General features: G+C 45.0%; 3 protein-coding genes across 4 annotated transcripts in view; 2 read left to right on the forward strand and 1 right to left on the reverse strand.

The window, feature by feature from the left end:
• E2F5 (E2F transcription factor 5) overlaps positions 1 to 7,303 on the forward strand; it is a 47,306-nt gene extending 40,003 nt beyond the window's left edge. Inside the window, exon 9 of the mRNA XM_068237579.1 lies at positions 1,453 to 7,303. Coding sequence (XP_068093680.1) covers positions 1,453 to 1,562 — 110 coding nt within the window. The 3' untranslated portion in view covers positions 1,563 to 7,303. The remainder of the gene's footprint in view (positions 1 to 1,452) is intronic.
• RBIS (ribosomal biogenesis factor) lies at positions 7,013 to 13,504 on the reverse strand. Of its 2 annotated transcripts, none has more exons than XM_068237580.1 (4): positions 13,400 to 13,504; positions 11,494 to 11,612; positions 11,302 to 11,415; positions 7,013 to 7,407 (listed from the first exon to the last, which is right to left on the reverse strand). In XM_068237580.1, exons 2-4 carry the CDS (start codon positions 11,605 to 11,607, stop codon positions 7,339 to 7,341), a joined length of 297 nt encoding a protein of 98 aa, XP_068093681.1. In that variant the 5' UTR covers positions 11,608 to 11,612; positions 13,400 to 13,504; the 3' UTR covers positions 7,013 to 7,338. The 2 variants fall into 2 exon arrangements, with proteins under 2 accessions (XP_068093681.1, XP_068093682.1); XM_068237581.1 differs by lacking the exon at positions 13,400 to 13,504 and adding an exon at positions 13,171 to 13,381.
• On the forward strand, positions 13,487 to 27,893 carry LOC137519007 (uncharacterized). The gene is made up of 2 exons (XM_068237577.1): positions 13,487 to 14,294; positions 26,845 to 27,893. The coding sequence occupies exons 1-2, from the start codon at positions 13,978 to 13,980 to the stop codon at positions 27,704 to 27,706; spliced, it is 1,179 nt and encodes a 392-aa protein (XP_068093678.1). The 5' UTR covers positions 13,487 to 13,977; the 3' UTR covers positions 27,707 to 27,893.
• The last annotated feature ends 8 nt before the right edge of the window (positions 27,894 to 27,901 follow it).

Raw genomic sequence — 27,901 nt, forward strand, 5'->3', positions numbered from 1 at the left:
TGATTCCTTTAACCTTTCAAGTCGCCTCAAGGAGGTTTGTCTGGCTGATGTCACTGAGAAAAATATAAATATGTACTGTATATACTGTGTGAGACAAAGTTGGTACAGATCACCACAGGGACCCAGGAAGATGTGTCCAGTGATGTCCCCCAATGACAAGCTCTCCCCAATCCATCTTCTTGTGGGTGACTTCACGTGATGCTACACGAGATTACATGACGTGCGCGAACGGGAAGTCAAGTAATCTCGTTGCTTTGCATGGAGTAGTTGGGGACAGGGATGAGCTTTCAAGTATTCGACTACTCAAATTCGAAATTAAAATGAGGCTTGATTGCCTCAGGTGTGACCACGGGAGACTGGCTATCAGATTGTTTATGCTGAAAAAGGATGCACTTGAGGGACAGTGACTAGGGTATAAGCAGAGACCCCCACTTTTAGCCCACTTTTTGGACCAAAAATCTAGGCTTATATTCAAGCAAATTTGTACATTTTTTTTAATATATAAATAAAATGCAGCCGAATATTTGTCCTGAAAAATGATTTCTTACCTGCTAAAACCCAGCATATTTGGGTCTGCTATAAGGTACTTGGGCACTATTTGTGAAAATATGTGCTCTTTGAAAGATACCCGAGGTGACATGGTGAAATAGACATGTGTGTGTACAGTGCCTAGCACACAAATAACTGCGGTGTTCCTGTTTTTTTTTTTTTTTTTCTCTGCCTGAAAGAGTTAAAGGGGAACTGAAGAGAGAGGTATATGGAGGCTGCCATGTTTATTTCCTTTTAAGCAATACCAGTTGCCTGGCAGCCCTGCTGGTCCTCTGCCTCTAATACTATTAGCCATAGCCCCTGAACAAGCATGCAGCAGATCAGGTGTTTCAGACTTTAAAGTCAGATCTGACAAGACTAGCTAAATGCTTGTTTCCGGTGTTATTCAGATACTACTGCAGAGAAATAGACCAGCAGGGCTGCCAGGCAACTGGTATTGATTAAAAGGAAATAAATATGGTAGCCTCTGTATACTTCTTACTTCAGTCCCCCTTTAAACAGGTATGTAAGTGGCAGTTCCTGCCTGAGTCAGGACTGGGTTAGACTACAGTGTGACCCTTACTGCTAAGAAATTACAGCTATAAAACACTTCCCTAGCAGAAAATGGCTTCTGAGAGCAGGAAAGAGATAAAAATAGTCAATAGTTCATACATTTTAGCTCTGGGATACTTCAATAAATGTGTCATTGAGCAAAAACAATAAAACAGTTAAAACGTAAAAAAGTAGATTTAAACACAAAACTGTGGAATATCGTAAAAAGTCATTTTAGGAGAAGGATAGAAACCATTATTTCATTAGTTTATTTTCACCTCTGGTGTCCTTTAAGGTTTGTGACTGGTTCAGCTTGTTTGCTTGGTTTACACTTTGATCAGTCAGATCTGATATTCTCCCTCTTTATTGCAGTGTTCCCCCTTCTACGGCTTTCCCCGACTCCTGGAGACGACTACAACTTTAACTTGGATGACACTGAAGGAGTGTGCGATCTGTTTGATGTACAGATACTAAATTATTAGATTTACTTTCTTCTCTTCTGGATTCCTGTCTACCTCCTATTTGCCTTACACACAGAGTAGCATCAAAGTTGATTTTGTTTTTTTTTTCTCAACTTGGATTTTTTTTCCCATGTACAGTGACGCTAGATTTTTTTATAAGCATGATATATTTTTATTACTGGAACTGTTTTAGATCAAATTTTTTTTTTATAAAGCGTATAACAGTGATTAACTGTAAACCAAATTTCCTGAAGACACACCTTGCGTTTTTTCCTTGGTAAGAAATTGCTGGTTTTCCATTTTAACAGTCCATTGCGCCTGTTAACTGTTTATGGTCCACAAAGTGGCTGATTTGTCTGTCGGCTGTGACATTTGTCAAGCTTCAGTGATGTCGGATCTGATACGGTCATCCTTCTGAGAACGGATCTCCATGCATTAAAACTGTCTGAAGTGTTTATAGCAGTGAGATACGTTATTGCTTTCATTTTCCAAGTTCAGATTTTGAGAATATCACCAAGAATGCTTGCTATAGGTATCCGCTGTCCTATAAAGCATTTAGGCTACAGGCAGGGCTGTGGAGTCTGTACAAAAATCATCTGACTCCTCAGTTTATGAAGCCTACAGGAACCCAAAATGACTCCGACTACAACTCCTTAATCTAATACTTACCAGGAATTTGGACCAAGTCGTGGGTTGACCTTAGTCTGCTGGCCAAATCTCTCTCTTATAAAGTTCTCTGGTGTCAATTCCCTGATGTTTAGTGGTCCTCCCTCCCCTATACAGTTTCCTGGTGTTTAGTGTTCCCCCCTCCTCCCCTATACAGTTCCATATTGTCTAGTGCTTTCCCTCTCCACCTCCCTGTATGTGGTCCCATCACTCCCAACTGTAGTGGCCATTTGTTATTACCAAGGCCAACTAAACCCAAAACCAATTAAGGCAAATTGTATTCCCAATGACGAGCGATTATGTACAGTGTATAGAAATAGTTAACAAAACTTTTTTTTTTTTATGGGTCAGATATCCTTCCCACTGTTCCGTCTGCTTCCTCTCCTCTCTGCATGCAGCTGGTGGGTGGTTCATTCAGGTGTGACCATGTGACATCCAAAGGAAGTACAATAGATGCCAGGCAACGTTATCTAGAATTCTAACAATACTGGAGAAACCATATCTTTAATTCAATTAAAGCACATCTGCCCTGAGAGGGCTATGGAGGCTGACATTTATTTCCTTTTAAACAATGCAGATTGCCTGGCTGTCCTGCTGATCCTTTTCTCATACCTTTAGCCATAGACCCTGAACAAGCATGCAGATTAGAAGTTTCTGACTGAAGTCTGACTGGAATAGCTGTATGCTTGTTTCAGGTATGTGATCCAGACATGAAATAAAGATGGTAGCCTCCATATCCCTCACTTCAGGTTTCCTTTAACTCCACACAGCAGTTATTTTTTTTCTTGGCAATAAACAAAAATTCCCCTGCATTGAACTGGATCTTTGCGCAAGACTAATTACATTCAGAAAGTTAACGATGGCTTTCAGCTTTACTTGCAGTGTGCCAGAAGTGGTATAAAAACAAAGATACCCCCAGGTAACAAATTAATAGGTTTTCAAAATGCTGCATTTCTATTGGCCCCTCTCTTACCCTGAAGAAGGATGTTCAGCTGCTCTTCCCAACCATCCCCCGCCCCGCTAGTATTGTGGCTCCCTGTGAAAGTTAGGTTGGGGGCATTTTGTCTAGCTGGGTGAAGGTGGAAGGAGCAGCGTTCAGCTTATCAGCTTTCCTCCTTTCAAGGTTGGTTGGGTGATGATGCTTTCCACCGCATTATGGAATATAGATCTAACTTACTAAAATAGGTGTTCTGGAAGCTTGTTACTCGACCTACCTTAGAGGCATGTTCATTTTTATCAGTTCTGTCCTGAGAAATTTCATTTCTCAGATACAAGAACGTTGAGCGGTTTCCAAATTAAAAGAAAACCTTTATTTTGCACCAGGGCTGTGGAGTCGGTACAAAAATCATCCAACTGACTCCACAGTTTATGAAACCTCCGACTCAAACCCCAGGTACCCAAAATTGCTCAAACACCTCAACTCCGACTCCGCAGCCTTGTTTTGCATATGAGATATTAGACAACGTAGTCTGTAGTATATCATCAGACCAGCTGTCAGCGGGACCTTCAATTTATAACACACATAAAGTAGGCAGTTACATGACATCAGAAAATGTATACAACTAAAGTCCAATCATGACCTGTATATTGACGTCTGGGATTAGGGAGGTAAACTGGCATGTACAGCTGTCCTTCTCCCTTGATGCGACTTGAAAGGTTGTTTGTCTGGCTGATACCATTTGAGGTAACCCTAAACATGCACAAAACATATGAGACAATGAAGTTGGTACAGATAGAGAACAGATTCCTTATGCTGAAAAAGGATGTTTTTTGGCAGATTTACTTGCCCGATCATTTTCTATTCATTTCAATGAGAAAAACGATCGAAATCAGATCGGACTTGTCGGTAATTATCTATTGAGCCATCTATCTGCCAACAAAACCTCATGGTGTATTCCCAGCATTAGTCTTCTCTTACTATACAATGTAAATATTCCCAACGTCTAAACACAGATACTTATATGAAGGTGAACAAACCATTACAAAGAGACTAGAGGTACCCGTACATCAAAAGAGATCTGTGGCCTGCCCCTACACCGCAGGCCGATTCCCAATCGATTTTCAGTATGTAATCTGTTGGGAATTAACCTTGTAATGCTGTCCCCCTTCCTCCCCCCTCCATTGTAAAATGTGCCCTGTGCAGTATACTTTACATGTTTGTGTCCACTGCCTGCTCCACACTCTGTCCTCATACACGCGGCCCATGTGGTTGCCAGCGTAACTTTGGCGTGTGTGATGTCACACACTCCTGAGGCCAAAACGTCAATTCATGCTCAAGTAACTGTAGTGTGATTCCCAGGCTGTCACTATATTTAAGGTGCCTATACATCTAGTGCTGTAAATCAACTACCCCTGGGTAGTGGTTCCCTACCCCTAGGTTAGACATTAGTAGAGGGAGGGATAAAGGATAATAGGATTAGGTTTACCAATAGCAAAGTATCAGTAAAAATGAGTGATATATACAGTATATCGCATTGCACAATAGTAGTAGATTGGTAATTTTACCAATACTCTGCTAGCGGCTTTCCCCGGTGCCCAAATTACTACATGCCCTTTTGAAATGTACATAAAATGAATAAGGATGTAGAGTCATCCACAATGTAAATAGGATGACTGGATAGGATGGGCATGTAGCCCAAAATCCACAAAAATGCAATCAAGACAGTAAACCTGAAAAGCCGATCACAAAATGAATTACAATATGCAAAACTGGATGTTATTTTCTATGTACATAGCTATTGTATGTTTGCTACAGGTGTCCATACACATACAATCCAAATCTGGACTCGACCCTTCTAAAGGGGCCCATACACCTAACGATTTTCCCGCCGATATACAGCAGATTTAATTACTGATCGAATCTGCTGTGAAATCGTTGTGCAAACGCTGACAGAACTATCTTATTTCCATCCGAAATAAATCGTTCCTGTCAAGCCGCCCCTGCGGAAGATTTTACTCAATCGCTGGTGGGTCGGGAGTGCGTCGAGAGTGCGTCGATAGCGGAGGTCGAATGACCGACGCTAGCGGCAATACATTACCTGCTCTGCCGGCGCGAGTCCCCTGGTTTCTTCTCTGCTGGGCTCCGGCTGGCTTCACTTCCTGTCCCGGCAGGAAGTTTAAACAGTAGAGCGCCCTCTGTTCCCCCGGTAGTAAGTTGAGTGAAGCTGAGCGCGGAGAAGAAGACGGCGGAGACCGGGGGAGTCGTGCCGGCCGGATCAGGTAATGTACGCGGGGCGGCGGCAGCTTCACAGATTGTGAACGGTTTCATGCTGAAATCGATTCACAATCTGTAGTAAAGGTAGCCATACGGTCCCTCTGATCAGACTCGATCAGAGAGGGATCTATCTGTTGGTCAATCTGATGACAAATCGACCAGTGTATGGCCACCTTTAAGTGAATTTTCAATTTTTTTATGATCATTCCAGCAAGCGGTGATACAGCAACAAGCAAGCACAGATGTGTATACTACTTGCTGGGATGATAATAAAATTGAAGATTCGCTTAAGGGTCAAGTCCAGATTTGGATTGTATGTGTATGGACATTATGCTATGGGAGGCTTGAAGAACCTCCTGCCTTCATCTGTGACTCCCTGTATGATAATGATCAGAATCTGAGGCCAGCAGACATTTTTGTATTGGTTACTGGTTCCTACAGGTAAACATTAGCAGTACAATATTTTCCGCCAATGTGATAACTCAATGATATATGGTAATGATATATTGTTCTAATAATCAGGTTGATTACAGCACTTTCTCTCTTTAGATAAATTACCCAACATTATGGCAAAATTCAGTATTCCAATCTACCATAGCAACGCCAATTTATTCCACATACAGTGTGGTTTTCTGTACATTTAAATCATAAATATCTGTTTAAATGATTGCATCTGAGGAAGATATTGTACTGATAATGGACCCTTTTACTCCTGCCTGGAGTCGCTGCACCATTCACCTTACTTATGCCATTTGATTTTGCTATGTAAACTTCCTCTATTTGAGTTATTACATTATCCATCTGCTCAAGTGACTGGATAAGTGCTACCTGCCTGCCTGATCATTAAGTAGTGCTATGTGCTTGGGCGGGTTCTGTCGTTTGTTTATTCTGGGTATCCTGGTGCATCACTGTCCTTAATGCAACCTCCAGTTATCTAGATTATGATACATTCATTATGTGAATTGTTTTACCTGTAATAAAACTTACATTGTTCATAGGTGTGGATTTCAGTCTACATCCCTCAGTTCTCAAAAAAAAATCATCCACAGTTTTACACTTTTTTTTTACATAAGCACTAATATGTTTATCCTACAGATGGCCAATGAGATGCAAACACCAGCATGTATTCATGCATGCAAATAGTATACAGCTCGAAATTGAGACAATCCAGCATATTTTGTCAACATTGATTGGCCCAATTTCAAGATGCATTCAACCTGCATAAAATTTGCAATCCAGAATTTATTTGCTTCTCATTGACTACCTCTGCTGTCTATACATGCCAGACATAGAAGTGGCTTTGATACCAGTAATCCACACCAGTAGGGCTGGCAATGCTTAGGAGAACTCATGTAGAAGGGTTTGATCAGCTGATCGAGTTGTAAGGTTCTGATTTGCTGGTCATGATCATGTGTTAAACCTTGAAGTCATCACAGCAAATCAGAGCCTTACTAATCTATCAGCTGATCACATGCTTCTCCAGGAGTTCTAAGCATTTGCCATCCCTACACAACAGTGTAATCTTGAACTAGCATTGAAAAACCAAGGAGGCATTTTGTGCAGCTATTTAGTGCCAAATCACTGGACTCTATTCATTATATACATTGTTTATTGTGTCTAGGTAACTATAACAAGCTTTAATATGTTTCTTCTTTTGTAAATAACCACTGCCAAGTAACATGCAAGGCTTGAGCCGGGTCCATTCCTGACTGGGCAGTCTCCAAGTGCCTTGTAGCTTTTAGCACTTTCAGTTACAATGTTTGCTTTGTATATTGCCTGCCTCTGATCTCTTCCAAGCTTCCTCTTCCTTCTGTTAACAACCTGTTGCTGTACTTCTGACCCTTGTAATTTTTTTTTCTAATAAAAAAATGTACAGTCCTCACATAGTGTAATGGTTTTATTACGAAGTTAAAAAGTCTAAAGCTGTGAAAACAAATCTGCAGCTTTGTCCACGTCTGCAGGGGGTTTGGGGGCTGGTTTGGAAATCTATAAAAGGAAAAACATAATTTAGTTAAAGCATACCAAACTCATATGCATAACACACAATGAAACTTTTTATTCCCCACCCACATACAGGCTGGGTTCGAAAGGACAGCTGCTGGAGTCAGTCTCTGTTTCCTACTGGGAACGTTCATCACAATGCATTTACTGTTGACTGTGCAAGCGCCTCGGTCAATAGTATTTTCTGTGATGCAGCATGTCGCTTCTAGCACAGGCATGGGCAAACTCGGCCCTCCAGCTGTTACGGAACTACAAGTCCCACAATGCATTTGCCTTGAGTCATGACTGCGGCTTTCAGACTCCTGCAATGCATTGTGGGACTTGTAGTTCCGTAACAGCTGGAGGGCTGAGTTTGCCCATGCCTGTAAATCTAGCATCAGCTGTGTTTTGTGGTTCCTATTCCCCCCCCCCCCCCCCACCGGGACTCAAAACTTGAAGTGACGTTGATCAACGGGAAGTGCCAAATGATTTTCTGCTTCCTAGCTGCCAGAACTGGCTGCTTGAGCTGGGCCTTAGTTGCTGAAGAAATCCACTGCTCTACGTTTAACAACTTTGCATCCAGACCTCGATTCCCCTTTATGGACCACTGCAGTTTTTACATTTTAGCTATGTACCTATTTCATCAGCAATAACTTTATCCCTACTTATGACACCTAAATGAAATATGTATCTTTTCTTCAAGAAAAACTAGGCTTTCATTGTATGGCATTTTGTTCCCACAAACAATGTTTCTATGCATTTTAAAGAGTCTGAAGCGAGAATAAATCTCGCTTCAGATCTCAGTCAGCAGGGGCATGTGTGCCCCTGCTAAACCGCCGCTATCCCGCGGCTAAACGGGGATCCTTTTCCCCCCCGAAATCCCCTCCGAGCAGCGCATCCCCCTCTTCCGGATTAAAGGGGAACTTCAGCCTAAACAAACATGTCATTAAGTTACATTAGTTATGTTAATTAGAATAGATAGGTAATATAATCTCTTACCCACCCTGTTTTAAAAGAACAGGCAAATGTTTGATTCATGGGGGCTGCCATCTTTTTGGTTGAAAAGAGGTGACAAGGAGCATAAGACACAGTTCCAATTGTCCTTTGTCCTGATAACCCCTCCCAGCTGTATGCGCTAGGCTTCAAATGTCAAATTCAAAATGTAAAAAAAAAAAAAATTGCATCAAAACAGCAGAATGAGAACATCAGAAATCCCATCATGCTTTGCAGAGCATCAGGGGAAAAATGCCCGGGCAGTTTTCTTCTGTGCAGCTAAAAATGAGGCTTGTATAAGAGAAACAAAGTTCTGATGCTGTGAAACTGTTAAAGAAACACCAGGCCTTTTCAGTGCTGCTGAGTCGATTTTTAGTCAGGAGGTTCACTTTAAGGCAGGGCTAACCGCCGCAGCCCTGCCTCACGCGCGTCTGCCAGCGCGTATCTCCGTCTCTCCCCCGCCCCTCAGTCTTCCTTCGCTGAGAGGAGCGGGGGAGAGACTGCGCTGAGAGGCAGGGCTGCAGCCGTTAGCCCTGCCTCAAGAGCAGCAGATTTTGCGGGGGGGTTGGGGGGTCAGGGACCCTCGTTTAGCCGCGGGATAGCGGCGTTTTAGCAGGAGCACACATGCCCCTGCTGACTATGAGACAAGAAGCGAGCTTTATTCTCGCTTCAGTGTCTCTTTAATGGGGAAAAAGGAAAAAAACTATAAACCGAGCATACTGGCAATGAAAAGTATGCTTCCCTGCATCTGTTACCGTGTGCGTTTGGAGGTAAAGCACTGCAGAAGTGCGTTACAATAAGGCAACATTTACAAAGCAACCTTATCATACTGTGAACGTCGCATAGGCTTAACAGTGCAGTGTGTTAACCTGCATTAGAACATTTTCAAATTTAAACCAAGATCACAATTTTGGAATCAAAGCGGAAATTTCTGCAATGTCATTTCCGCATGGGGGAAGTTTACCAAAGTCCGGGCGCATGCAACCCGCAGCATCGGCAGTGTTAGGCATACCTTCCGCACGAGTTTAACGCTGGCCGTCCTATTGCCGGTGTTATGCCTACCCTGAAATTTTGGGGAGTGTAGGAGGTGTGGAAGGGGGGTTGATTCTCTATAACAAATCGTGTGCCTTATCAGTTAACACACCTTATCAGAGTAGAATAACTAGCGCTACAAACTTATGCCTAATTGGCAATGAGAGCTCCACTTGTCCTGCCCTGAGCCCCTGCGGGTCCAGTCACTTTGAAGGACATTATCCTTGCACTTTGATTGGCCCAATAGGCTGCCTGTCAAGTGACAGGCAGCCTATTGGGCCAATTAAAGTGCGGGGATAATGTCCTTTAAAGTGACTGGACCCGCAGGTGCTCAGGGCAGGACAAGCGGAGCTCTCGTCATTGCGAATTAGCAGGCATACGTTCGTAGCGCTCGCTATGCGACTCTGATAAGGCACGCTATTTGTTATAGTGAATCAACCCCTTAGCTGTTTACCACTGGCAGCATAATTATATAGGAAATGTGGCCTACTGTGCATGCAGGGCAGTGTAAATTTACAAGCAGCACAATCAGACACATCACTGGCTCTTGTGCACACAGCATACTTCCTGGTTCCTATATGTCACATGACAAACAGGAAGTATGCTGTGCATTAGAGCCTGCAGGAGGCGAAGTGGATAGACTGACATCGCTGGACCTATGCTGGAATGTATGGTCCAGCACAGCCGCAGCTTGGGGGACAGTGGAGGCACAAAGACACAAAAGGGGCACAAAGACATGAAGGGGGCAAAAGAAACCCAGTGGGAGCACTGAGACAAAACCGGCACAAAGACACATGGGGGTCAAGAGAGCGACAAAGCGGGCACAAAGACACAGAGGGGATACAGACAAAGATACACAAAGAGATGGGGACAGAGGGGGAACAAAGCTTGACTTGAATAAAATTGTGTAACTAATCAAAATTTCGCTTGATTCAATTTTTCCTAAAAATTGTTTAGGCCTAAACACATTATACACCTGGAAATCAAAGTACTTTTAATGGTAAAACTCAATCCTATTGGTTCAGGGAACATATATTCCCTTTCACCAATTACTGCTGCAGCAGATAGTGCCAGAGGTGTGCACAGGAGCAAGCCCAATCCTGCACAGCCCTGCTTCATCTACATGACATTTATGTCCTCATGGCTGAAGTCACAGAAAATGTAGATATTCTGTAGTGGTGAATTAAGTGGTTAACCACATGAAAGTGCCTTCATTAGTTATCAGCAGCTGTGAATAGACTGCAGGAGTACCTCTATGGCCCTCTCCCCTTACAGTAAACATTGAGTGTGGGTTCACTCATAAAAGATGTACAGTTCTGTTCATCATGTCAGTTTCCATCAGTTTTTACCTGAGAGGAATGGACACATTTTGTGTGTGAACCCAGCCATACAAAACTGATAACTGACATGACTAAAATGGAACTGTACAGATTTTGTGTGTGAACACAGCCTTAGGCATACAGTGTTCAGTGCTCCCTGTGAAGTGAATCCAGTTCTAAACTTCCATTTTTTTTTTTTCAAATTATCATAAATTGTAATGAAGACATTTCTATAAAGGTTGTTATACTGTGGTTAATCTTTTAGAGCTTAGAGGAAATACTAAGTTTAGTTCCACTTTAATGACCTACATGGACAAGAAAAAAATAGTTATGAGTGTTTGAGGCTGCGATTAGTGGCAATGAATGATAATTATGGCGCCTGCTATTTATCGGGCACCATAATTATTCATTTCTGCGGCTTTTACTACGGCCACCTATGGCAGCACCATTTTTACTTGATCCATCCCACACAGCATTACCTTGCAAAACATTTGACTTTATAGTATTGTTGTGCAACCCTGCTTGAGTAGCCAGTAAAGCAAGCTGGTGTTATTACCTGAGCTGGCTTTTGATGTGATGCTGCTGTTTTTTTCAACTGTGTGACAGTTTTGTGCAGTTCTGTGAAAACTTTGTCTGCTTTCCTCACTTTGTCACTGTTATGCACGTTAATCTAGAAAACAGTAAAAAAAAACAAAAATAGGTATACCACCAGTCAGGCTCTAAGCCATCAAAATCTATAAATACATACCCTTTTTAGTGAAGATTTTACTGGTTTTGCTTTATTTTTGGCTTTCACAGTTTTGGTGTTTGCGATATGGAACACACTACTTTGTTTCTGTTTTTTCCCTTTGTTTTTAGCCATTTTTACTGCAGAAAAACAGAAGAAAAAAAATCTTGAATCGTACTGTGGTTAGAGAAGTAGGTTGCTATTAGTGATTACTTTTCCCCCCTGAAATGCAGTTAATAGGTTAATCAATTAAACACCAAATAGAACAAGGGTAAATTATATTAGAATTCAGACTGATAAGCTAATAAAAACATGAAATAGAAGTAAAGTGGTGGACAAAATGTATTTTTTGCATGAGCCAGATGTGTTTACCTCTGCAGTACTGCTTTATTCCTCTCCTTTATTAGTATAAAGGAGTCCATCAGTATTCAGCGGATGGACATGTCAATTAGGTGTGAAAGGTTCAAAGGGAACCTAAGGCCCCATTCACACTTGAAAGCGCAAAATGCCGGGTTTTGCAGGAGTGATTTTTCCGCGATTTCACGCAGAAAAATCACTGGACACTGCAGCAATTTTCCTGCAATCGCGTTTAGCGCTTCTATAGCACTAAAATGCGATCGCCGGAAAATGGTGCAGGCTTTGCGTTAATCGCCGGCGATTAACGCAAATTGTCCAAGTAAGAACGGGCCCATATGGTATTAGAGCACTAGCGCTTGAGCATTTTGCCAAAATCGCCAGCAAAACGCTCTAGTGCATATGTGTCAAACTCCGGCCCGCGGGCCAAATCTGGCCCTCAGGGCTATTAAATTTGGCCCTCAAGGGGTTTCCCCACTTTGCATTATGTTTGGCCCACTCTTGACCACCAGGGAAACTGTACTGGAGATGAAGCCATATGGGGGAGGTAGGGGAGAAAGCCCTAAACACTAGGGAACTATATAGGCGAGGGTGGGGGTCTCTAGACACCAGGTAGCTGTATAGGGGAGGAGGTCCACTAGACACTAGGGAATTGGAAGGGAGGGGGCATTAGAGAACTGGGACTTTATAAGGGAGGGATGTGGCCACTAGACATTGAGGTTGGCTTGCAACTAGATCCCAGTGTACAATTTCGGCCCACATTGTATTTGAGTTTGACACCTCTGCTCTAGTGTGAATGGGGCTTACAGCGAGAAGTATATGGAGGCTGCCATGTTTGTTTCATTTTAAACAATACCAGTTGCCTGGAAGCCCTGCTGATCTATTTGGCTGCAATAGTGTCGGAACACCACCAGAAACAAGCATGAAGCTAATCTTGTCAGGTTTGGCAATTTCAGAAACACCTGATCTGCTGCATGCTTGTTCAGGGTCTATAGCTAAAAGCATGGCTCCCAACTGCTAAAAGCATGTCCTCCTAATTTGTCCCTCTTTCAGGACTTTGTCCCTCTTTCTATGTAAATATATATATTTCTCTAGTAAAATGTATTTGATTGACTCTAAACTTTATTCCCATCCTTTGATATATTACTAATTGTAAAATGTTAAAATGAAGTAAAATGAACCAGGATAGAAAGGGAGGGAGTTGCTTAAGTGTTCCTCTTTCTCATCTCAAAAAGTTGGAAGGTATACTAAAAGTATCAGCAGGGCTGCCAGGCAAGCTTAAAAGGTAATAAATAATGCAGCCTCCATATCCCTCTCACTTCACTACTTATCACACGCACTCACACTTTTAGTTTCCATAGCCATCTCTGCTAGGACGGATGAGCTAAATTCCGCAGCATGGCAGTCAGCAGTAGCAGCACACTAGTGAGATGACGAGTGGTCTCCCGGGTTCAGCAATGCAGAGTGGCGCTGGCGGGGGATCTCGTAGCTGGACTACAACAACACATATCCCGCAGCTTTTCAATCGCTATCATCTGTATTATCATCGCCCCAAATATAACACACATATTACCTTCCTGTGCTTCCTCTTCAACATGTGCTGCGCGGTGACGTCATCAAAACGAGCCACCCGCCGGAAACCATAGAGTGGAGGCGCTCTATAAAGCGCTAGGCATCTCTGTGTTAGGGGAGGAGCTACGTCCAGCTTAGCAGAGGAGTGTAGTTGCGCACAACTAAATTAGTAGAGTGGTCACATGGGACAGGTGCAGCGCTGCACGTCATTGAAGTTATTATAAGTTATATGACTGTGACAAGCACTAAAAGTTGGGGTGCTATTGGACTAATCACAGGCAGTCTAAAGGGCTGTAGGTTAGGTGTTGAGTCTTCTTCAGGTTGAGTGTGCCTTGAAGAAGAAAGAAACTAATGGACCAGGTGTTGTGGTCATGTGACCCAATCTCAGTTTGCTGTCAATGGACTTCTGATGAACAAGTGTGTGCATAGAGGAGCATTCATTGGTATCTAGCAAGGAAGCCAAGTACTGCAGACAGTACTGAGGGGAATCAGTGGTCCTGGAGAACAGAGAGTTGAAGTGAATAATTTTTATAACCCTTTGCAGCTATTGTTTGCAAGTGATCTGTTAGCTATTTTGTGATGGATCTTGAGACGGCAATTACTCTGCAGTTGGACCTATTGGCATTCAGGGTTCTACTAGCCAGGTTTATAAGTCAGAGATCAAGAATAATGCGTCGTCGGGTACATCCTATGGTCTTACAAAGGAAGACCGATAAAACTTTTTATGTCCTTTACCAGGACTTGAGAAGGCACCCCCGCAGGTTTCTGGAGTACACAAACCTGGCCATATCGAGTTTTGATGAACTGCTGCGGCTGGTGACGCCACACATCTCACATGATGCCTCTGATATGCAGATTAGCATACGCCCTGAGGAACGACTGCTCCTCACCCTGCGGTAAGCCTTTTATACCTTCAGTTGCAAGTGACGAAAACAGGTTTTGTGTGTAAGCAGTCAGCCATCCATTAGTGTTTTAATGGTCCCATTATTAATGCAACTGAGCTTTGCTATATTTCCTTAAATATATTGTTGACTATGTCAAAGTTCAAAATTGAGGGGATGTCACACAATTTAGAGCTGAAAATTGGGTCATTTGCTATTTTTACAGAGTTTCTAAAAATTGCAGTGGCGCTGTTATTATCACTGTCCTCATGGCGTCCCTTTTTCACTGTGGCGATAGTGCATGTTGTAATTTTTTAGCTACTCATACTGCCTGCTGCATTTTCCTGCAATTGTGATTAGGTAGTAGTCTATGGGACCCCATGAAAATCACATAGCAAGCGTGGTACTGTGCAATTTTTGTACAGCATGAAGCCCCTCCCAAAATGATAATCGCCCCGTATGTTATAGAAATTGTGCCGCAAGGTGCGGGAAAACACGTTTAGAAAAGGTGCAAATTGCAATCAGAATAATGCCCAATGCAAATTTATTGTTTAGTAGTTATATAGCGCCAATATTTTCCGCAGCAATGTACAGTGTATGTTGTTTTGTTATTTGTCCCTCAGAGGAGCTCCCAATCCAATCCCTGCCATAGTTCTAAGTGTAGTGTATTTATTGCAGCCTAGGGCCAATTTTGGGGCAAGCCAATTAACTTATCTGTGGGTTTTTGGGATGTGGGGGGAAACTGGAGTGCCTGAAGGAAACCCACGCAGAAATGGGAGAACATACAAACTCCATGTAGATAGTGTCCTGGCTGAGATTCAAACTGGGCACACAGCACTGCAAGGCGAGAGCACTAACCACAACGCCACCGTGCTGCCAGTGCAAATGAAAAATTGTCCATGGAAAACTGCTGCTGTGTGTACCCTCTCTAAGGCCGCGTTCACATTACACGCACGCGGAACGCAGCGCGTACGAACGCACGCCATCCGCGTTTGTATGCGTTGCGTGGCTGATCCCATCACTGAAAAGTGAATGGGACAGCCACGCGGTTTGGCAAAAAATGCATGCAGCATGCGTTCCCGGTCCGCACAGGTCCGGAACGCATGCAGTGTGAACATCAGACAGTACACTCTATGCACTGTCTGATGTCGTGCGTGTCGGCCACCTGCATGCGTTTCCAAAACGCGTCTGGAAACGCGTGCAGTGTGAACGGGGCCTAAGCCTTTATAGGCATATTCATGCCGTATTGTGTAGAATTTTGAAAGCAAAATCTCTCTAGATCCTCCATGACCCTCTGCTCTCAGCCGGGACACTTCCATCTTCTGGCCACGCTCGTGCACAAGTGGCTCTGTGCTGCTGCGCAGGTCGTACTCTGCAGCTACACTCACCCGGCAGGGAGAGCGCAGCCACAAGCAAAATTCAACTTTGTCAAATATTGTTAAAAGGGTTACAGCGCAGGAATGGAGGAGCGTAGGAAGACGGGGGAAGCCTCTGGACCAGCCAGAGGCTTCTCCTACTGAGCTATCTAACTTTTTTTTAATGATTTCAGGTAGCCATTATAGGGAAGGTCCGAGCAGTTTAAAAATAAAAAATCCGCTTACCTCGGGCTTCCCCCCAGCCCCCTGCATCCGTCCTGTGCCCTCGCCGCAGCTGCGATGGCTCCCGCTCCCCTCCGGTGGAGATGCCGACCTCGCCAGTTTAGCTTCCGGGTTGGCTTCTCCTGCGCTCCAGCATGCGGCTCACTGGTAGCGCTGATGCCATCCAGACTACAGCGCAGGCGCAGAACCACTGTTCCTGCGCAGTACAGTCTGGATGATGTCAGTGTGACTCTGAGAGGCGCAGTGGACATCCTGCGCCAGAGGGGACCCCGGGCCACTGGCGGTGGGCGGAGCTGCTGCAAGGGCACAGGGCGGCTGTCGGGCTGGAGGAAGCCCCCAGGTAAGTTAATTTTTTTATTTTATTTTCATTGAGCTCGGATGTATCCTTTAATGCTAATTTAAAGATCACCTTAAGGCCCCATTGACACTTGAAAAACGCTAGTGCTTTTGCTAGCATTGTGCTCTGGCAATTAACGCAAAAAATCACCATTCACACAGCGATTTTTCACGATCGCGATTAGCGCTTCTATAGCACTAAATGCGATCGCCGGGAAATAGCCTGAAAAATGGTGCAGGGTACAAATTTGCGTTTGGCGATTTGCGTTAATCGCCGGCGATTAGCGCAAATTGTCCAAGTGAGAATGGGCCCATAGAGTATTATGGCACTAGCGCTTTAAAAAACGCTAGCGCTTGAGTGTTTTGCCGGAATAGCCGGCAAAATGCTCAGATGTGAACGGGGCCTAAAGTGTACCAGAGATGAGTGATAATAAGATTTATACATACCTGGGGCTTCCTCCAGCCCCCTCCACACCGATCACTCCCACGCCATCTTCCTCCACCTTCTCGTTCTCCCATTAACAGCCTCGTAAGTTTGGCAAGTCTGAGCCAGTCGGTGCAGTGCGCCTGCGCTTGCCTCCCCCCTCTGCGCAGTAGTACTCCGCTGGTCCAGAGCGCTCCTGGCCACGGGAGGGTGGGGTGCATGCACAGTGCATTTGGACTGGCCAAGCTATCAAGGCTTCTAATGGGACAATGAGGAGGTGCAGGAAGGCAGCATGGGAGCAATCGGTGCGGAGGGGGCTGGAGGAAGCCCCAGGTATGTATAAATATTTTATTACTACTCATCTCAGGGTCACTTTAAGTGAGAAGCATATGGTGGCAGACATTTTTATTTCCTGTAAACAATACCAGTTGCCTATCAGCCTTGCTGATCTCTTTGGCTGCAGTAGTATCTGAACCACACACCTGAAACCTGCATGCAGCTAATCAGCTAGTCAGAAACATCTGATCTGTATATGCTTGTTCAGAGTCTATGGCTAAAAGTATGAGGGGCAGATGATCAACAGGACAGCCATGCAATGTGTATTGTTTAAAAGGAAATAAATATGGCATATACCTCTCACTTCAGGTGTGATTTAACCTCCTTGGGGGGTTGGACGAGCTCAGCTCGTCTATGTACACCAAGGAGGATTGCTAAGCTCCTGGGGGGTCCTTTTACTTATTTTTTTTTTTTCAGAACATTGCACTTTGCTAGCTACATGTTCTGTCCGATCGCCGCCACTACCCGGCGATGCGCCGCTTAATTGGCTGTCTCCCCCCCGAAACGCCTAGCGCAGCCTGGCGAATCACCGCTAGGCTGCGCAATGGGAAGGATCGGAGCTCCCCATGACGTCGATGACGTCATGTCCGATCATCACCATGGCGATGGGAGACACGACGATACGAAGTCACGCTTCTCGCGGGATCGCGGACGCGTAAGTATGGCCGGCGGGGATTGGGTGGGTGGATGGATGCGGACGCGTAGGGCATGGCGTACTGCTGTAGCTAGCAATCCGCTAGCTACAGCATGCGGAAAGAAAATTATTTAACAAAATGGGTAATGCGTACTTCTGTACGCGTTACCCAGAACGCCAGGGAGGTTAAACCTTCAAGCAAAAGTAAAATGATTATCTTTGAAATAGCAAGAGGTGACACATTTTGTATTTTTATTTTCTACACTGGCATATAGAGATGAGCGTTCTGATTTGCAACAGAACTCCAAATCTTAAAGGGTAACTGAAGTAAGAGGTATACGGAGGCTGCCATATTTATTTCCTTTTAATCAATACCAGTTGCCTGGCAGCCCTGCTGGTCTATTTCTCTGCAGTAGTATCTGAATAACACCAGAAGCAAGCATGCAGCTAGTCTTGTCAGATCTGACTTTAAAGTCAGAAATGCCTGATCTGCTGCATGCTTGTTCAGGGGCTATAGCTAATAGTATTATAGGCAGAGGATCAGCAGGGCTCCCAGGCAACTGGTATTGCTTAAAAGGAAATAAGCATGGCAGCCTCCATATACCTCTCTCTTCAGTTCCCCTCTAACTAAAGAGGGCTGCAGTAGGCGGGATTAAGTCGCCCTTGTCACCGCCTCTCTCTGCGGCCCATCACATTGTGTACCAGCTCTCATATACACTGGTGTGAAAAACTATTTGCCCCCTTCCTGATTTCTTATTCTTTTACATGTTTGTCACACTTAAATGTTTCTGCTCATTAAAAACCGTTAACCATTAGTCAAAGATAACATAATTGAACACAAAATGCAGTTTTAAATGATGGTTTTTATTATTTAGTGAGAAAAAAACCTCCAAACCTACAAGGCCCTGTGTGAAAAAGAAATTGCCCCCTGAACCTAATAACTGGTTGGGCCACCCTTAGCAGCAATAACTGCAATCAAGCGTTTGCGATAACTTGCAACAAGTCTTTTACAGTGCTCTGGAGGAATTTTGGCCGACTCATCTTTGCAGAATTGTTGTAATTCAGCTTTATTTGAGGGTTTTCTAGCATGAACCGCCTTTTTAAGGTCATGCCACAACATCTCAATAGGATTCAGGTCAGGACTTTGACTAGGCCACTCCAAAGTCTTCATTTTGTTTTTCTTCAGCCATTCAGAGGTGGATTTGCTGGTGTGTTTTGGGTCATTGTCCTGCTGCAGCACCCAAGATCGCTTCAGCTTGAGTTGACAAACAGATGGCCGGACATTCTCCTTCAGGATTTTTTGGTAGACAGTAGAATTAATGGTTCCATCTATCACAGCAAGCCTTCCAGGTCCTGAAGCAGCAAAACAACCCCAGACCATCACACTACCACCACCATATTTTACTGTTGGTATGATGTTCTTTTGCTGAAATGCTGTGTTACTTCTACGCCAGATGTAACGGGACACGCACCTTCCAAAAAGTTCAACTTTTGTCTCGTTGGTCCACAAGGTATTTTCCCAAAAGTCTTGCCAATCATTGAGATGTTTTTTTTAGCAAAATTGAGACGAGCCTTAATGTTCTTTTTGCTTAAAAGTGATTTGCGCCTTGGATATCTGCCATGCAGACCGTTTTTGCCCAGTCTCTTTCTTATGGTGGAGTCATGAACAATGACCTTAATTGAGGCAAGTGAGGCCTGCAGTTCTTTAGATGTTGTCCTGGGGTCTTTTGTGGCCTCTCGGATGAGTTTTCTTTGCGCTCTTGGGGTAATTTTGGTCGGCCAGCCACTCCTGGGAAGGTTCATCACTGTTCCATGTGTTTGCCATTTGTGGATAATGGCTCTCACTGTGGTTCGCTGGAGTCACAAAGCTTTAGAAATGGCTTTATAACCTTTACCAGACTGATAGATCTCAATTACAGTACTTTGTTCTCATTTGTTCCTGAATTTCTTTGGATCTTGGCATGATGTCTAGCTTTCGAGGTGCTTTTGGTCTACTTCTCTGTGTCAGATAGCTCCTATTTAAGTGATTTCTTGATTGAAACAGGTGTGGCAGTAATCAGGCCTGGGGGTGACTACAGAAATTGAACTCAGGTGTGATAAACCACAGTTAAGATATTTTTTATCAAGGGGGGCAATCACTTTTTCACACAGGGCCATGTAGATTTGGAGTTTTTTTTTCTCACTAAATAATAAAAAACATCATTTAAAACTGCATTTTGTGTTCAATTATGTTATCTTTGACTAATAGTTAACGGTTTTTGATGAGCAGAAACATTTACCGTATTTGGCGCCGTATAAGACGCACTTTTTCTCCCCAAAAAGTGGGGAGAAAAAGTCCCTGCGTCTTATACGGCAAAGGCAGGGAATCCCCGACTTACGAACGCCCGCCGATACAAACCGCCGCCATCGGGGATTCCCTGCCTTTGTCCCCGCTGTGCCTGGCTTCCCCCCTGATGCGTCTCCTCCCTCCCCCTTGTGTCTCTGTGGCCCCCCCGTGCGAGCAGTGGCAACAGCTTACCTCCTCCATCTTGCCCGCGCCGATTGAAGACATCCGGCTTCTCCGTGCGGCTTCCCTCTAGTGTCGGGCATCTAATGACGTGTCATTGATGACGCGTCATTAGATGCCCGACACTAGAGGAAGCCGCACGGAGAAGCCAGATGTCTTGATTCGCCGCGGGCAAGATGGAGGAGGTAAGCTGTTGCTGCCGCCGCTGCACTGGGGGGGCCTCAGAGACACAAGGGGGGGGAGGAGACACGCAGGCAGGGACACGAGCCAGGCACAGCGGGGACACGGGGGATGCCAAATGGGCACAGGGGGCTGCCAGGAGGACACAGGGGGCTGCCAGGAGGACACAGGGGGCTGCCAGGAGGACACAGGGGGCTGCCAGGAGGACACAGGGGGCTGCCAGGAGGACACAGGGGGCTGCCAGGAGGACACAGGGGGCTGCCAGGAGGACACAGGGGGCTGCCAGGAGCTGCCAGGAGGACACAGGGGGCTGCCAGGAACACACAGGGGGCTGCCAGGAACACACAGGGGGCTGCCAGGAACACACAGGGGGCTGCCAGGAACACACAGGGGGCTGCCAGGAACACACAGGGGGCTGCCAGGAACACACAGGGGGCTGACAGGAGGACACAGCGGTCTAACAGGAGGACACAGGGGAGTCCAGGACATGGAAGGACAAGGGGGTCACACCAGAGGACACAGGGAGGAGACATGGGGCATACAGGGGGAGACATGGGGCATACAGGAGGACACATGGGGACACATGAGGAACATAGGAGGACACCATTTGGGGGAGGACATGTACAAGATGCTCCTGATATATAGACGCTCCAGACCAGGTTTCGATTATTTTTTTCCCTGATTTTTGCCCTCTAAACCTGGGTGCGTCCTATATGCCGGAGCGTCTTATACGCCGCGAAATACGGTAAGTGTGACAAACATGCAAAAGAATAAGAAATCAGGAAGGGGGCAAATAGTTTTTCACACCACTGTACTTCCTCTATCACACCCAGAAGGAGGTAGTAGCAGGGGACAGAGCACAGAGGCAGTGACTAGAGTGACCCCCTGCCACAGTCCACTTTGGTTGAGATTTGAGTTCTGTACCAAAATGCTCATCCCTATTGGTGTGACGTGCCTTGTAGGGATGGTCAGTGAGATGCAAATAATTCCGAGTTGATGCAGGATTATGCAAATGTATGCATTTTCCTTGAGCAGTTGATGGGCGGTGAAAAGCCTCTCAAACTCTCACAACTGCTTGCTAGGCACACAGATCAACTGCCCATGGAAATGAGCCCTGAAAATAACCCAGTTGAATTTCACTTTAACTACTTGACGACCACATCACGCCGATCGGTGTGGCCAAGGCGGCAGCCCCAGGACCGCCTAATGCTGATTGGCATAAGGTCCTGCGAGCCTGCTTTGCAGGAAATCGCGCATGCTAATGCGCTCGCATCCCTGCTTAGATGACGGAGCTCCGCTCTGCCTTCAGTCTCTGTGGCGATCGCCGCTAGGTGACTGTTAGATGGCGAAACCACTGTCTATTATCATAGTACAGCTCTGTGATCTGCAGCAGCGCTGTACTGGGGACAGCCATACGACACTGCTGTCCCCCTGGGACACAGGAGAGCGATCGGCTCTCATAGGCTGAAGCCTATGACAGCTGATTGCCGTCATTGGCTGGCTGGCTGGCTGGAGGAAGGGAGGGAGTTAGGAAAAAATAAAAAAATAAATAGAGACATTTATTAAAAAATTAAGAACATAAATATTTATAAAAAAAGTAAACAAACATCTGGGGGGCAATCAGACCCCAACAACAGAAAGCGCAGTTCGTGGGGAGAAACTTTTTTTTTTTTTTATAACACTACCAGTTGCCTGGCAGCCCTGCTGATCTATTTGGCTGCAGTAGTGGCTGAATAACACCAGAAACAAGCATGCAGGTAGTCTTGTCAGATCTGACAATAATGTCAAAAATATCTGATCTGAAAATGCTTTTTTGGGTTTTGTGGCTAATATATTAGATATTTGTGGCGGAGGATCAGCAGGGCTGCCAGGCAACTGGTATTGCTTAAAAGGAAATAAATACCGTATATTCCGGTGTACAAGACGACTGGGCGTATTTCCAGTTAAAATATAGAGTTTGGGATATACTCGCCGTATAAGACTACCTCCCTCTTCCAACGCACACCAAATAAAAACATGAAAAAAAATCATGTACTGGTGCTGTAGAGTATGTGGTACCCAGTATATAACAGTATATAGGCGATTGACGCCGCTTCACTACAGTCCTCAGAAGCGAGATCTGAGAGGCGGTAACAGGATAGGGCAGTGATGGCTAACCTTGGCACTCCAGCTGTGACAGAACTACAACACCCATCATGCCTCTGCCTCCCCGAGTAATGCTTAGAGCTGTCAGAGTATTGCAATGCCTCATGGGACTTGTAGTTCCACCACAGCTGGAGTGCCAAGGTTAGCCATCACTGGGATAGGGCGTAGCACCTGGCATCAATGACACCCGGCATATAAGGCGACCCCTGACTTTTCATAAAATTTTCAAGGGTTAAAAAGTAGTTTTATACGCCAGAATATACAGTATGTCTGTCTCCATGTCCCTTCACTTCAGTTGACATTAATGGGATCCAGTTGGATTGTTTTCAAGCTGCATATATTTTCATATAAAGTTTTTATAATCCTGCATCAAGTCAGTTATTTGCGTCTCTTTGATCATTCCTAGTGCTTTGTAATTGCTGGGTGGAAATCTGATATGCTGCCTCTTGGTCCTGCTGTATATCCTCCTGACAGTTTGCACTCACGTTTTGCATTGAAATGGGCTGCAACAGGTTTGCTCACTGATTGATTGCACAAAAGCAAAGAAGGTGCCTTTTCCACTATCAGTTGGTAGGAAGTGAAAAGACTGTCAAACTCTTACAACTGCTCTTGTTGCTTGGTAACTGCTGACTGAGCGTGCATGCGACAGAGCAGCTTCCAGCGGGCAGGGAAGCAAGGAGAACAATGCCATTGTGCAGTGCACGAGCGTCGGGCTGCTGTACATGCTAGTCTGGCACCTGATTCTCGATCATTACTGTCATTATTGTCCACCACAGCTGAGTTCGAACCAGTGTGTGCATGTACTGTAGCTATCAGGGCTGTGGAGTAGGTACAAAAATCATCAGACTCCAACTCGGACTCTTCAGTTTTTGAAACCTCCAACTCTGACTCCAGGTACCCAAAATGATTCCTACTCAGTCTTCCTAGTCTTAGGCCCCGTTCACACTGCACGCGTTTCCAGCCGCGTTTTGGAAATGCGTGCAGGAGGCCGACACGCACGACATCAGACAGTGCATAGAGTGCACTGTCTGATGTTCACACTGCATGCGTTACGGACCTGTGCGGTCCGGGAACGCATGCTGCACGCATTTTTTGTAAAAACGCGTGGCTGTCCCATTCACTTTTCAGTAATGGGATCAACCACGCAACGCACACAAACGCGGATGGCGTGCGTTCGCATGCGTTGCGTTACGCATGCGTGGCCATCCGCGTTTGTGATGTGAACGGGGCCTTAGTCATCTTAGTCTAATACTTACCAGAACTAAGGATTTGGTACAAAAATCATCCAACTTCTCAGTTTATGAAACCTCCGACTCCAGGTACCCAAAATTGCTCTGACTCCAACTCCGGCTCCACAGCCTTGGTAGCTATAGATCCTGAAAAGATTAGCTGCATGTTTGTTTCAGGTGTGCAATTCGGACACTCCTGCAACCAAAGAGATCAGTAGGCTGACAGGCAACTGGTATTATTTAAAAAGGAACCCAAGGATGAGACCTATGGAAGCTGCCATATTTATTTCCTTTTAAATAATACCAGTTGTCTGGTAGTCCTGCTGATCTTTCTGGTCAGTAGAAGACAAAAATAGAACGGGAGCCCCAATAGTGTATTACAGTTATCTTAAAGTGGATCCGAGGTAAACTTTTACACATTGCATAATTGTGTTCCTTTCCTATTGTTTATAGGGCATTCCTCAAGCCAAATACTTTTTTGTTTTTGTTTTAATACTCGAATTCCCTATAAACTAAAAAAGCCACGCCCACAGGTTTTCAGAGAGCCTTGTCAGTGGCAAGGGCTCATGGGAGCTCAGTCTGGGCAGGAGGATGGGAGGTGTTGCTAGCCATTGATTTCCTGGACCAAACATGGCGGCATACATATGGGTTATGGCTCCGCCCCCTGAACCCGATAGGACAGACTACCTATAAAACCTTTTGACCCGCCCCCTCCAGCCATTCTTTTTTTCTGTCCTCGAATGGACAGGTTGCCTATTTTTTTTTCCTTTTATTTTTCTTTATTTTTCTTTTACCTTTCCTTTTTTTCAAGCCTGTGCAGGACGGGTTCAGCCTCTCCCGTCCTTGAGGAGCGTCCTGTACCCTTAAATAGGGTTTAATGGCGTTTTCCTCCGTGTGCAGCAGCTTTGCTGTTTGTGGCTGGCTGCCCTCTTTCTTAATGGCGCTGCCTGACCCCTCCGTCTAGCATCATAGCGCCGATGCGCAGGAACTCTCGCGAGAAGCGAGATTTGCAGAGTCGTCGCTGATTGGCTGCTCTTCTGCATTTGGGGAGAACCCGGAAGCAGCTCTGAGTCTCGGCACGCAGGGATGAGGAGAGGGGATTAGGCTGATGGCTCAAGAAACAGATAAGCCTGCCTCTGTGTAATGTTTACAAACAACATGGCTGCTGTCATTGTATCACAGGAATAAATAATCATATTCTATTAAAACTGCAGCTAGATTTGCTGTGTAAACCATCTAAACTTTAGATAAGATATATAGATAAGTTACTTGTTATAGTTAGTTTTTCATCTCGGATCCGCTTTAACCACTTTGTTTAAAAGAAGTAACGTTACTCACAAGTGTGGGTTGCCGATTCTAGGCAACCACTAATCTTCTCAGGCTAAGAAGTCGCTCTCTGTAGAAGAAAGGTGATCACACCCATCCAACCAGTGGATACAAGTATATTCGAGATAAGTACAGAGGCACCCAGAGAATAAAAAGACCATACAATAAAACCATAAAATGGGGGGTCCTGGATGACCTACCACCCCAAAAGATTTGGGGTGGTAGGTCATCCAGGACCCCCCATTTTTATGGTTTTATTGTATGGTCTTTTTATTCTTTGGGCGCCTCTGTACTTCGAATATTTCTGGTTAGTAGGGTCTAAATAACACACCTGAAACAACCATGCAGCTAATCTTGTCAGATTTGTCGTAGACACCTTATCTGCATGCTTGTTCAGGGTCTATGGCTTAAAGTATTAACCTTCCTGGCGGTAGGTTTTTTTTAACCTTTTTAGCCTAGCGCTAGCTACATGCTTCCCCCCCCCCCCCACACACACACACACCAGTGGCTTCCCCTCGTACTGTCTGATCGCTGCCGGCATGCTTGCCCATAAGGAAATCCCGTTCTGAACGGGATTTCCTTGAGGGCTTCCTTCATTGCCATAGCGACGAATGGAGTGAGGACCTCACAGGGAGTCCCGATCCAGCCTGGCGGTGATTGGCCAGGCTGCGCAAGGGGTATGCGGGGGGGGCCTGTATCGCGGCGGGTAGCGGCGGATCGGTGGTGAGCGGCGGCGATCGGACTAAACACGCAGCTAGCGAAGTGCTAGCTGCGTGTTTGAAAAAAAATGCAAATCGGCCCAGCAGGGCCTGAGATGTCCTCCGCCGCGGCTTACCCCGTGTCCAGCACGGGGTTACCGCTAAGGAGGTTAAAGGCAGAGGATCGGCAGGACAGACAGGCAATGTGCATTGTTTAAAAGGAAACAAACATGTCAGCCTCCATATCCCGCTCACTTCAGAAGTCTGCTAGTGAGCTACATCCTGCTAGTGAACAGTCCTATGCATAAGAGGTTTATTTCACGGTTCGCCTGCAGGTTTCTGTGGTGTTTCTGTACAAGCAAGCATAAAGGGTCCATTTCCACTATACCTAGAATCTGCATAGAAAAACATGCCTGCGGATTTGCATGTGTATGAGAATTCTTCTGCATTTGCATGCATAAGCACATTTTTTTTTGGGGGGGGGGGGGGTATGCTAATTTACTGTCACCATTCATTACTATTGACTTCTACATGTGTAAACAAAAATGCATGCGCGTTAACGTGAAGCCGTTTAAACCGCGCTGAAAATTCTGACAAAGGTAGATGTTTGGGTTTTTTTTCGCCTGCGGGGGTAAGATAATTTTGCAGACCATGCATGCAGATTCACGTTAGTGGAAAAAAAGGCCCTAAAGTGCTTGAAATGTGTGCAATTTAGTCAGGCTCCTTGGAATTCTAATCTAAAAATGTTGGGCATTACTCTGCAGTGTTCTCCCAAGACATATTTTTTTCCAGCTGGGTAGCATGAAAAGTAGCCGAGTGGGGTGCGATGGGAGAATGCAGAGCTTGCACTTCTATGCTCAATTCTGCTTACTGTATAGGAGGTGGATGAGGATATGAGCCAATGACAGCCAGATGCTCACTAAAATTAACCGGGTAGAGCACCTGACTAAAAGCCTGGGGAGAATACTGCTCGGAGAACAAAGAGAAACTCCCCTTCACTGTCAGTTCAAGTATAGGTAAAGGGTGCAGATTTTGTGACAATATAGAGTTAATGGGATGGTCAGGGAACAAAAAGTCTTGCTCCTTCTGGTTAAGATGAATGGAGTTGCAGACTGTCTACATTAATGTCTCTTAACCTCTCCTATATTTTCAGATTTCTGGCTACTGGAGAAACTTCCCTACATGTCACATATCTTCTTGGGAGATCCATCCTCCAAAGGATTGTTCATGAAACGTGTGAAGTGATCTGGGAAGTGCTTCAGCCCATTGTGATGCCCCAGCCTACTGAGCAGCTGTGGGGAGATGTTGCAGAAGAATTTGCCATCCGTACACAGTTTCCAAATTGCATAGGAGCGCTGGATGGAAGACACATCCAATTTCAAATGCCACCTAGAAGTGGTTCCAAAGAGTGTAAGAAATTTTCTGTTGTCTTGATGGCTATTGCTGACAGCTCCTATAAGTTTGTGGCCATCAATGTTGGACCTTATGGAAGTGCACTGAATGCCAATGTTTTACGATCTTCTACAATGGGACGGAAGCTTTATCAAGGGCGCTTTAATGTCCCGGGACCCAAACCTATTGTGGAAGGAGGTAACGCTTTGCCGCACGTTCTGGTTGCTGATGAGGCCTTTGGACTTCATATAAATATTATGAAACCCTTCATCGAGCTTGATCTGGATATAAGGAAAAAAGCCTACAACTACAGATTACATAGGGCAAGGCTTTACGCTGGACGTGCTTTTAGTAGTTTGGCTAATAAATGGAGGGTTCTGCAAAATACCGTCCAGCTGAGACCTGGGCATGCAGATTCTGTTATTAAAGCCACTTGTGTGCTCCACAATTTGGTATGCCAGAGGCAAGGACCTAACTGGGATGACATGCAAACAGACCCTCTCCTCTATGTGGAGTTCCCCTCTGTTCGTGATGCAGTCGAGGCTGAGACTGTGAGGGAACAGTTTGCAGACTATTTTGTATCACCGGCTGGGGAGATAACCCTGCAATATTCAAGAACCTAATTTACCTCATTATGCCTACTCTACAGTGTTTCTCTAAAGCCTAGTATGCGGTCTACAGATCGAGGTCGTTCAGTGTTTTGCAGTTTTTTTTTTTCATTTTTGTAATGGAGAAATATCTAGGTAGTGTTTTTTACCTTTTTTTTTTTTTTTTTTTCCTCTAAATTTGTTAGGGTTATTTTATAACCACAGGAACCT

The sequence above is a fragment of the Hyperolius riggenbachi genome, chromosome 5 (genome assembly GCF_040937935.1).
Source record: "Hyperolius riggenbachi isolate aHypRig1 chromosome 5, aHypRig1.pri, whole genome shotgun sequence".
Taxonomy (NCBI): domain Eukaryota; kingdom Metazoa; phylum Chordata; class Amphibia; order Anura; family Hyperoliidae; genus Hyperolius; species Hyperolius riggenbachi.